General features: G+C 45.4%; 1 protein-coding gene across 1 annotated transcript in view; it reads left to right on the top strand.

Annotated features, from left to right (window-relative positions):
- Window positions 1-12,447, top strand: part of SLC15A5 (solute carrier family 15 member 5) — a 55,150-nt gene that overhangs the window by 32,310 nt on the left and 10,393 nt on the right. The window contains exon 7 of the mRNA XM_083572897.1: window positions 1,227-1,358. Within this exon, the coding sequence (XP_083429023.1) occupies window positions 1,227-1,358 (132 nt within the window). The remainder of the gene's footprint in view (window positions 1-1,226; window positions 1,359-12,447) is intronic.

Raw genomic sequence — 12,447 nt, 5'->3', positions numbered from 1 at the left:
TGGACTACAGCTTCTCTATCCCTGACAACTGGCCATGCTGAATGAGGTTGATGGGAGTTGGAGTCCAACAGCATGCAAAGGGCTGCAGGCTCCTCATTCCTGATCTTTCTAAGGGCAAATGGTGGGACAGGTTCCAAGTTAAGAGCTGTCAGGGACTGGCTGGATCACGAGAAGTGGTGGGAGGCACCAGAACCCCCAAGGCGAACACCAGAGGACAAAGGTAGGGTTGCCATATTTAAGAAAGTGAAATCCAGACTGAAAAGTTGTTGAGCTGCTTCTGCAAAAAAAGGGTTTTGGAGCAATTTCCCCCCAGAAAACCACTTCCAATCTGGGTTGGCATACGTCTGGATTTACGCCCAGATTTTCCCAGACATTTCAGGGATTTACATCCGGATGCAGTTCCCAACAGCCGAATCCCATGTATGTCTGGGAAATTTTGGATGTATGGCAACCGTAAGAAAGGCTCAGAGCCCAGGGATTGGTGGTGGGACACTAGGGAGAAGTCAGAGGGAGAAGAGTGGGAGTAGTTGCTGAAGGGGCAACGGGATTTAGTGAGCAGGGAGAGCCTGTGACAGGGAGCAGTTCTGACTTAGAGGCTGAAGCAGAGGAGGAGACAAGAGGCTGCTGAAGAGTACAGGGAGCCTGCCTCTCCTACTGAGACAAGCTCCCCTTCTCCCTTGTCTCCAAGGATTTGCAGAGTGATGCATAGGATGGAACAGAGATTGGAGATGCCCAGACACAGTTTGAGACTGCTTGGGAAACATCTGGCAGAGGAGGAGCCTTAAAGGGGGTAGAAGGCAGGGACCATCAATCCTGGCAACTGCTCCACAGGGCAAGACCTATTGAGACTGTTGCTGAGTCTATGGTTGTTGCCTTAAATAAAAAGTTAACTTCACTGGCTCTGCTTTTTCTGCTGCCCTGCATCTGACTCCAACCCTGACAAGAGCAAACAAAGGGCCCCCACCCAGAACAATCCCTTCATTGCAATTTTGCCTCTGTCCCCTCCTGAGTACATGGAGCTTAATTTACCTTAAGCAATATTTGGGCATTGGGCATTTGTTCTGAAATTGGGGGTTTGTTTGCCGCCCTGGGCCCCTTCCAGAGGAAAGGCGGGATATAAATCCAATAAATAAAATATCGCTCCCAGCAGGCAGTTGTGATAATGCACCATTGCACCCCAACCAGAGATTCACGTCCTACCTATTTCTTTTCATGCTTCTTCAAAGGTTCCTTCATTACATACAAGTTTGTGCCGGGCAGAATTCGTGGAGTTGCCTTGCAAGCCTTGACTTTCTTCAATGGAGCTGGCTGCATCATGGAGGCTTTACTTGTTCAAGGAGCTTACACCGCCTCACAAGGTAAAACAGCCTTTATGCCGAGTGAAGATGGGTGCCTTCCTTCCCTCGCTCTCTCCCACCCCACCCAGCAATGCTCTCTCAGTAGGGATTTTTGCCCTCTTCCTATTGGCTATTGACTTCCATTAGATGCGCATAACAAAATCTAGCTGCCAGCAGTGTATTGATCTCTTTTTCGTGATTAAGGTAGGTCACTAAGTTGCAGCCGGATTCATCAAAATGTAATGAATCATTCCTATTTTGATAGGTGGAATAATTAGTGTGGGTGGCATTTATTTATATATTTTTCAGGACTTCCTTTTCTTCCACTTGGAAAATGAGCTAGGGATTCTCAGGTTACAGGCATGGTATAGGAGGACGGGTGGTGTTAAGAACCTGAGAAGAGCTTGCTGGATCACTCTTTCAACTTGGTTTATGTTAAAGTCACTAATATTATGAAGTTGGCAAGGGGTGAGGTCAGATTGGAGGATACCCTGAGGGTGCAAAGTGGGGCTGACCTTTTTAAAGTTGCATAGCTTTTAGAGGAGCACTGTCTCTTAAACTCTCTGGATCATCTTGAGATGCCAGAGTGGTTCCAGGGAGTTGGGTTGCACTAACAAAGGAGGCAACCCAGAGTTTACCTATTTTTCACCCGGTGGAATGTTAGAGGAGGCGATTCTCTGAGAGTACCAAGTACTGTTTGTATCAAATATCTGTTGACACGCCATTATTTCTTAAATGTGAAGCAATTTTTGTGAAACCGCTGCCAGCATTTACCTCTTGAATCACCCATTTGACCTGCCTCTCTAGCCAACCCTACAAACTGGCCATCCACAAATTTAGGAAGAAATCTGTTAAACTTTTCTCTCTCTCTCAAGGCAACATACTTATGGTTCTCCCGTTTTATCTTACCAACCCCAAGTGAGGTAGGAACAGAGGAATCTGCCTTATACTGAATCCACACCAAGGGCCCATCAGGTCAGAACTGTCTACACTGGCAGGCACTCTTCGAGATTTCCAAGCCCTGCCAGGAGACACCAGGGATTGAACCTGGGACCTTCAGTTTGCAAAGTGTATGTGCTACCCCTGAGCTATGACCTTTCCTCAGCCTAGGGTAGGGTAGGCTGTGAGAGAAAAGGAGGAGGAGAGGGAGTTTGGCACCGTCACCCAGTGAGCTTTGTGTCTCTGAGTAAGGATTTGAACCTGGGTCTTCCTCATTCCTCTGAGAGACGCGGGTGGTGCTGTGGGTTAAACCACAGAGCCTAGGACTTGCCGATCAGAAGGTCGGTGGTTCGAATCCCTGCAACTGGGTGAGCTCCCGTTGCTCGGTCCCAGCTCCTGCCGACCTAGCAGTTCGAAAGCACATCAAAGTGCAAGTAGATAAATAGGTACCGCTCCAGCGGGAAGGTAAACGGCATTTCCGTGCGCTGCTCTGGTTCGCCAGAAGCAACTTAGTCATGCTGGCCACATGACCCGGAAGCTGTAAGCCGGCTCCCTCAGCCAATAAAGCGAGATGAGCGCCGCAACCCCAGAGGCGGCCACGACTGGACCTAATGGTCAGGGGTTTCTTTACCTTTACCTTCCTCATTCTAGTGCATATCGCTCAACTGTCCCGATTTAAATGGGGCACCCCAAAATTAACTCCAGCTTCTGATTCTTTTCCCCCCAAATTTGTTTATTTGATTTTACATATTCAAATTTACAATCATACCACAACACCTCCCATAAGCACAAGATTCCCACGAATCTCTGGAATTCCTTCCTTCCCCTCTGTGGGTCCCATTGTCAAACCTTTTCTACTGCATCTTTGATAATAATCCATTTTTTTTAATATCTCCATTGTATCCATAGTTCTCGTTACATTACAAGTGTTATTGCGATGCCGCTAACAATTTTAACTGTTTACAGTGGTCTCCAAGGTAAAATGTAAATTTCCCCCATTCCTTATTAAAATTTTGGTCTTCCTGGTTTTTTCGGTCATTTTTGCCATTTCAGCATAGTCCAGCAACTTGATCTGCCATTCTTCTCTGGTAGGAACTTTGTCTTCTTTGCACCTTTGGGCTTGCAGCGTCCTAGTTTTAAATTTTGATATGTTTGGGATCTTAAGGCTGCTGTTAGTTTTGCTAACTCTATGTATTCACTTAGCTTACAAATCCATTCTTCTTTAGAGGGTTTTGCCTCGCTTTTCCATTTGCTGGCTAAAACTATTCTAGCTGCTGCTTTGACATATAAAAAAATTCTTTTCTTATTCTGTGGGATATCACCCCCTATTATGCCCAGTGGATATGCCTCTGGTTTCCCAGAATGCTTTCATTACCTTGCACTTCCACCACATATGATAGAAGGTGCCTTCCTTTTCTTTACATTTCCTTGCACTTCCACCACATATGATAGAAGGTGCCTTCCTTTTCTTTACATTTCCAACAGATATTTGTACACTCCAGCTTCTGATTCTTTCCCAGGATGTCCCATTTGGGCTCCTGCACAAGTCAGTTGGCTCCTGCCAGAGCTTGGGACCAAAAGAAGGGGTGGGCCTCTGTTAATAATAATAATAATAATAATAATAATAATAATAATAATAATAATAATAAATCTTATTTATACCCTGCCCTCCCCAGCCAAGACCAGGCTAACACCAAATATAAAACAAGTGATTGAAATACAACTTAAAAAACAAGATTAAAATGCAGCATTAAAATGCAGCCTCATTTCACCAGAAACTCAAAAACTTTTTGGGGGATGAAAACATCAAGTCTTCACCAAGGCCAACTATCCAGACTGGTCCTACGTGGGCCAGAAAAAGCCAGGGAAATCCCCAAGTAGGAGTTCCATCACAGAAGGAAAAAGGAAAAAAGAAAAAGGGGGAGGTGATCAAGTTAATTCCAAGCCAAAAGCCAGGCGGAACAACTCTGTCTTACAGGCCCTACAGAAAGAAATCAGATCCTGCAGGGCCCTGGTCTCATGAGATAGAGCGTTCCACCAGGCCGGAGCCACTGTTGAAAAGGCCCTGGCTCTGGTTGAGGCTAATCTGACTTCCTTAGGCCCGGGACCACTAGGGTGTTGCTATTTATGAACCTTAAGGTCCTCCGTGGGGCATACCGGGAGAGGTAGTCCCGGAGGTTGAGCTGTCCAGTGTGAAGGTAGGGTCACTGAGGGGAGTGGATGTAACTTAGGAGGAAGCAGAGAGGCATTGGCAGAGGGGGGTCATTTAAAGAGTGTTGAGCGGCCCAGCCATGCTCCCATTTTCATCAGCAGGATGTTGGAGGGTATGCTAGTGTGACAATGTAACTGACCACTGAAGAACACTGTCCCTGGTGTAAGAGTTGTGCCAGGGAAGTTTCCCAAATCAGACCAGGCTAGCAGCTAGTTGTCCTAAGAGCTGCTTCTGCACCATCCATTTAAAGCACTGTGATACGTTAAACCAGTGATGGCCAAACTTGGCCCTCCAGCTGTTTTGGGACTACAACTCCCATCATCCCTAGCTAACAGGACCAGTGGTCAAGGATGATGGGAATTGTAGTCCCAAAACGGCTGGAGGGCCAAGTTTGGCCATCACTGCGTTAAACAGTCATGGCTTCCCCCCAAAGAATTCTGGGAACTGTAGTTTATTAAGTGTGCTGAGAGGCCCCTTTTCTCTTCAAAAGCTACAATTCCAAAGTTCCCGGGAAGCCAGGGATTGAACCTGGGAACTTCTGCATGCAGAGCAAATGCTCTCCCGCTGAGCTATGGCCCTCTCCAAACAGCGGAAATGTGTTTGGGGTAAGAAGGATCAGTAGCTGTGGGGAAGTGTTGTCTTTGAATCTGCTTTATGGCAGGCTTTTTAAATATCTGAGAATTTAGGTCCAACTCCCCACTCACTTTTCACCTTCTTCTCTTTCCGATACCTGATCGCTCCCAACTGTTTTCACCCCTCTTCTCCCCCCCTACCTTTAAATTAATTTATCATTTTTACTGCTCTCCTCTTTGCTAAATGTTAAGGTCAAAAATCTCCCCAAGGTGCCAAGAAATTGTAATGCATCCTCTGCCATCTGAGGTGGGCGTAGCGAGAGCGGGCGTGTGTTGCAAATGTTACATGTTAAGTAATGTTAATGTGGTGCCATTTTGCTGCTCTGCAAATGTGTTGAGTCACAAGATCTTTTTCATTCATTCATTCTTTCTTTGATGCAATTAAGGACTCTTAACACCTATAGGCACTTCAGAGAGAAAATAAATTTGAGACAGAAGAGCCATTTGTGCTTTCAGATATTGCAGTACATGCACCCATGCCGTTACAGTGTAATTGTTCAAATGTTAGGCATGGACCCAGAAGAACTGGGTTCAAATCCTCGCTCAGCCACAAAGCTCATGAAGTGTTCAGGGGCCAGTCACCATCTCTTAGCTTAACCGACCTCACTTTGTTATTGGAAGGATAACAGTGCAACATTCCTAGAGTGTTTTTCTTCCAGCTTGAATGAGTCCTTGAACTCTGATAATGCCTTTTGCTGGCCTGGGTGTAACAAAGACAGGAGTGTGCTGAGTGCCTGTGTACAAAATTTACATACATTGCTCTGCCCACTTTTGCCTCTGTCCTCACCCACCACTGGCATGCAGAACCTGGAAGGTTGCCCAGAAAGGAATGCAGCCTTCTTGTGGTGTAGTGGTTAGAGCGGTGGAGTCATAATCTGGTGAACCGGGTTCGATTCCCTGCTCCTCCACATGCAGCTGCTGGGTGACCTTGGGCTAGTCACACTTCTCTGAAGTCTCTCAGCCTCACTCACGTCACAGAGTGTTTGTTGTGGGGGAGGAAGGGAAAGGAGATTGTTAGCCGCTTTGAGACTCCTGCGGGTAGTGATAAAGCGGGATATCAAATCCAAACTCTTTTCTTCTTCTTCTTCTTCCTCACGCCTTGTACATGTCAATGAGACATTCAACCAAACATACAGAGGGAAAACTCTCACAGAACTACACAGCCAGTCAGGGTAGAGTATATATTACATCTGTGAAAATTATTTCACTGCTGGTTTCTAACCCACACTTCCATCTGCCTGCCTCCTACCTCGTTGACTTTAACACTAAAAAAATTAACCCTTGAGCTGCACTTGCTGTTGTACTTCTAACACCAATTATCTAGCGAAACGGTAGGCTTTCCCTCACTGGATGTCTTCAGGCAGAGGCTGGAGACCCATCTGCTGGGGAATGCACTGGCTTTTCCTGCCTAGAGCAAAGAGTCCCATTAATTTAAATGGATCTTCAGTGCAACTAACTTTGTTTATACCTGAACCATAGTAAACATAAATACATTACTCATGTTGTTGGTGGGAAAGGACAGGGCTGAGTGATAAACCAAAGGCCAATTGAGACCGACCTCTTGGAGCACCACCAACCTTCAACCACCCTCCACTTGCCTGCCTTCTTGCAACCAGTCCAGATGGTAGCCTATAAGCTTCCTCCTCCTTAGTCTCACGTTTGATCTTGTAGAATTCAGCAGGGGAAACGATGAGGGGAAAACTAGAATTACAAAGTCATTGGCTGTGGCGCCACCTACTGTTCATCTCCCTACCTTCCACCCTACCAGTACAAATGGTCCCCAGCCACCAGTGCCAAAGATTAATTCATGCATCCGTGCATTACAGTAAGGCTTACAGTTAACTCTACGTTGGTTGTCCTGCTACGGAAGGGATGCTAGCATATTGTCAAGTCTCCAAGTCCATCCAACGGGTCTGGCGCTCTGGTTTGGGGATTGGAACCCAAATTTCCCAGATCCACGATGGCGCAGAATTTCGAAGGAGGCTATTTCAGCCTCATTTGCATCCTGTAGCATCTTGTTAGTCTAGAGTTGCATTTTTGCTGGCAAAGTGGGTAAGATAGTCACCCGGCGCCTTAAGTGGCGTTAATCATTTTTTAAAATGTATCTATGAAGGATGGTGTGAATATGATAAAATAAGACTTCTTGGGAATTTGATGAGTGCAAACAGATGACGGGTGACAGTGATATTTCAGTACAAGCTGGGGAAGTGGATTTCTTAAGGCTCTTTCTACCTCCCTTGACATTTTAATGAGACACATGACAAAACCTATCCCCCTGTGCTACTTGTTATGGAGAGAAGTTTTTTTTTCTAAAAAGTTGCAGTGCAAATATGTACGTTCGGGTTTGGGTTGGAGGTTAAGAGTGAAGGAGACTGCCCTGAACTGGTTCCTTTTGTCTCCATCTCACCTTGGTTGTAAGAGCCCAATTACATCCATACTAGGCTGTTGGGATGCCCTGTACACGGGGCAGCCTTTAAAGACTGCTCTGAAACTTACACTGGTACCGACTGCAACTGCTTGGGTGCTTGTAGGGACCAGGTGGCATACCAGGTACATTTAGGGTTGCCATATTTCCGAAAGTTGTTGAGATTTTTTAGGAAGACCCCAAACGCGTTTTTTTGTTTGACTTGCCTAAGATCCAGGACAAAGCGCCGCCTTTCGGAAATTCCCTCCAGACATCAATTCCGCCTTTGAAATCCCAGTAACGTCTGGGGAAATCTGGACATATGGCAACCCCTGGACGTACATTGGCCCCTGCTTGTTTCTGTGTCCAGTTTAAACTTCAGGGAAAGGTTGCAACTCTATGGTAGAGAATCTGCCTAGCAAGCAGAAGGTCCCAGCTTCAATCCCTAACTTCTCCAGGTAGGACTGGGAATGTCCCCTGTCTGAAATCTGCAGAGCCACTGAGCTAGATGGACCAATTGTCTGAGTCAATATAAGCTAGCTTACTATGTTCCGGTGCTGCTGGTAACCTTCAATGCCCTAGACAGTTTGGGACCAGGTTATTTGAAGGATCAGCTACACCCATATAAACGTGCCCAGGCATTACGATCAATCTCAGAAGCACTCTGCATGGGTGTACCAAAAAGATCCATCAAATTATAGACAATGCCCTTTCAGTGGTGGCCCCATATCGGTAGAATTCCATCCCTAAGGAAGTATATGTGGTCTCTATTTTAGTGGGTTTTAAGCGGCTCCCCATTGCTTTTCATAGAATTGTAGAGTTGGATGGGACCACAAGGATCATCTAGTCCAACCCCCTGCAATGCAGGAATCTTTCACCCAACGTGGGACTCAAACCCACAACCCTGAGATTAAGAGTCTCATGCTCTACCAACTGAGCTATCCTCTGCGCTACACCTAAATAATATGTCTAGTGCTGTGTGTTGTGTTAGCTGCTATTGTTTAAAATCTTTATAATGTGTGGAGAGTTTTTTTAAATGAGAATATGATTAACATTGTTTTTATGTTCCGTTTGGGTGTGAGCCACCATTGATAGGATTTACAATGACAGGTAAATTCTGAAATAAAAATATACCTATGGGTGATGGTGATCCTCTCATTCAGTCTCCGATTGATCCTGGCTACCAGCATTTTCCTAAAGTGGAATTACATGGTTGCTGAAAAGCCAGATTGGTTAAAAATGAGATCAATATTTTAAAAGATTATTATTATTTTGAAAAGATAACAGAAGGAAAGAGGGGAGAAAGCCAGATTAAAAACATTGCCATCTGACATTAGCGGGAGGAATATTCCATCAATCCTAACTTAAAAGCCTAGATTAATATAGGAAGTCAATATGTCCAAACATGTCTAAATCAGATTGGCAATTATAAGCCTTGTATTCAAATGTAGAAAGGGCAGTGAGATCTTCGGACGACTGAGTCATGAATGGGTGGTTATTTGCCATTCCAGTTTTGCAGTATATGTATCTTTGCCACCATAAGGGCAAACAGAAACTACTTTTGTTGTCCGTCTCTTAGTCCCCACGTCGCAGGGCTATGATTTAGGAGGATGTGAACATCCACCAATATTGAGGATTCTTCCAGAGCAAAGTTAATATGAACAATAATTGTTGGCCTCTAGTTTGACTTTAAGAAACCCTTCAAAACTTGAGTCTGGGGTATGTTTCTGATATACACTTCCAAGCATATGCATGTCACTTCTGCCCATAGAGCTGCCTATTCTTATAAGCATTTTGAGACTGTTTCAAATACTTTTTCTGAGCTCAAAGTGAGTTTGTAACAAACAGGCTTCACAACTTGGTGTGAAGATTCTGCCACTTTGCTCCACACATGCCAAGCCCTTGGGCTTCTAGTTCCCATTCCTAAACTTCAACTTGGGATGGACTGGGCATCTAATGCCATCCTATTTTTGTCTTATTGGAGCTTAATTTGTTGGATCTTATTTGTTCCAGTGCATTGGATCTGTTCATTGTATCTATTTTGTGTGCACTATTTACATAAGATATCCATGTTTAACATAAAATATACACACTTTTCAAAAAAAATGATGTTTCCATGTACATTAACGCAAAATATGTATTTTTGAGCATGACTTTGATGCATGAAAAATGCATTGCAAAATCTGGAGGAACGTGTGATATGACTGGAAATTGCCTTCTGATCCACTAGTAGTTTTGAGAATGTCAAATCCAGTCAATCCACAGCAAAGAGTGGATCAAACTATTCCCTCCCTGATCCCTAATTCTAGCCATTTTCTGTTGAACTCAACAAAATGAACTGTGTCTAAGGTTGGGCAAATCTGTCCATTTCAATTCCATTTTTGCAGTCTTAAATTCAACTCTCTGCATTTCTGCAGCAATCTTTTTAAAAAAGAAACACCTTTTGAACATTCGTCAGTGCAAATTTCTCCTAATGGACACATTTTTGCATGCAGTATTGCCTAATGCACACACTTTCCTGCAAGCATTTTTTCCCAACACAATGCATTTTTGTTTCTTGTTTTCTGAATATATACCTTTTGTTGTTGTTGTTGGAGAACCGTGTCGCAAAATTCAGAAGTGTGCGAATTTCAAAGGCTAGCTGTGCTTCGCTTTGCATATTGGTTTGAGAAGTGCAATTTAAGTCGCTTCTCATTAATATGCAAACAAAAATAGGTTTTCCCTCCCACCCATAAGCTGTAGCACAGGGACCCATATAAAACCCTTCCTTGCCGTCAGACACACTTATTTTCTCCTCGAGTCGTTGCAGCCGCTGGGATGTGTAAAATGAAAAGCTGCTTGATTATGAATGATGGCTCTAAAAGTTTATAAGCTACTAAAGGGGGAAGTATATAGTTCCTAGGTGCTCAGTCAGCTGACAGTGTTAAATGATATGTTTTAAACCTAGCTCTGGGAGTTCGGCTCAGTCTGTTGCATCTTTGAGGAGTAAGACAAGGGGAGTGGAGGAGAAGGTTCTGCTCCCTGACAAATGAAGGCAGTTTTTGTCTGAGGAACTGAGCGAGAGCAAACTCTGCTGGCACCCGGCTGGCAACTGACAGCTTATTCTTGTTGATCCAGTGGAGGAAATTGCTTAACAAAGTTGTGTTTGCAGTCGTCCAAGAGAAGGGCAGAAACATCTCACCCCACAGGCCCAGCTGCTCTTACACCTTAACTCCCAGTTTGGCCTTTCATAAATATTGGTTGCACTGTTATAGAATTGTGGAGTTGTTTGACTGATATATTTGTGTTCCCTCCAAGCCTGTGGTTTTATTTCTGTAAGATGTGAATCTGTAGTATAAGGAACTGCCTGGTGGTCAAACTAGTCTGTTTGCTAAGTTCATAGCCCTAGTCCAGCCTCTTAAGCATCCTTTGTACATGTCTAAAGAGTTGGTAAGATGCTGGGTGTGTTGTCATAGATACAACCAGGTAGTGATGCTTCCAGAAGGACAGGGCAAGCTTGCCCCCTTCCCCTTCACTGAATGGAAGACACATCATGGGGATTATCTAGGCTCATTTGCAGTTGGAAAGAAACAGAGGTTTGATTTGTGCAGAAACCAAAGCTATGACTTTGGGAACTCACCCAGAAATCAAATGAGGAACCAAGATCTGTTGGAGAGTTTATGATGTGAGTTCTCCTGTCTTATACTTGTGGGCATGGAGTTGAGGGTGAAACACATGTCCGTAGATGTGATGGGATGGTGAGCTGCTTGTGCGTAAAATCCTGATCCCTCAGAGTTTGGCTAAGTTCCCAAACCTCTGTCTGTGATGGAGCTCCTTAAGCATGGCTCCATCAATCGCTCATTGAATCGGACAGTGGGCGTTTACGGAACTTCTTCCAGCATAAAAGCTCCTTGACGGAAACGCGTCTTCTGGACTCTCGGCGTGACAGTTTCCGCCGAGGAGTGGGTGTGCCTACGGGAGGTCCTGAAACCTCTCCACTGTTCCCGCTTGAAGTATCTCTGAGCTCTCCCTCCGACTCACTTTCCCTTGTAACTCCACTTCTCCCCCTGCTGGTCCCCTCCTCCGCTGAGTGGTCTCTCTCACCCTCCATGAGCCCTTTCACCTCCTTCGTCTCAGATGACAGTTCCCTGACATCCACCTCCCCTCTAGGGCCCCCTTCACCCCCTTCCCTCCCCTCCTCTGCGGGAGGCGAGGGAGCAAAACCCCTGAAGGAACCTCCCTCATCTTCCGAAGTTTCGAACACTTCCCTCCACCTTTTGCTGTTCCCGGTTTCCAAGTACTCCTCCTCCTCGGAGTCTGTACCCTCTTCCAACTCCGATTCCCTGAATCCCTCCAGTTCCTCCTCATCGTCGGTGGTGCCAAAGTACTCCCTCCGGAACCTCGCTACTGGTTGAGGTTTCCTGGGGAACCTTTGGTGGAACGTTTCGATCAAGACCTCGTCATGGACCTCCTCTGCCTTCACCCAGGTGTTTTCCGACTCCGGTTCCCCTTCCCACGCGACCAAATACTCCACCTGATTACCCTTCCACCTGGAGTCGATGATTTCCGCCACATAGTTGCGGCTTTCCCTTTCTTCTATGGCTGGCCCCCGTGTGGATACCCCTTCACCTTCCCCCCTGTATGGTGACAGTAATGACCTGTGGAATACTGGGTGCAGTTTCATGTGGTTCGGTAACCGGAGTCTGAAAGCCACTGGGTTGACCTGTTGGATGACCTCAAATGGTCCCAATCTTTTGGGTCTCAATTTCTTGCAACTACCCTTGAACGGCAACCCTTGGGTTGATAGCCAGACCCGACTCCCCACCCTAATTGTTTCACCTTCCCTTCTGCTCTTGTCTGCCTGCCTCTTATATTCTTCTTTGGCCCTTTCTAAGTTGTGTTGGAGTTGACGATGGATCGCTTCCATTTCTTCTACAAAAAGTT

This window comes from Podarcis filfolensis (assembly GCF_964270895.1).
Source record: "Podarcis filfolensis genome assembly, chromosome: 10".
NCBI classification, from domain to species: domain Eukaryota; kingdom Metazoa; phylum Chordata; class Lepidosauria; order Squamata; family Lacertidae; genus Podarcis; species Podarcis filfolensis.
The sequence above is the reverse complement of the archived record's forward strand: the minus strand, read 5'-3'. Positions and strand labels throughout refer to the sequence as shown.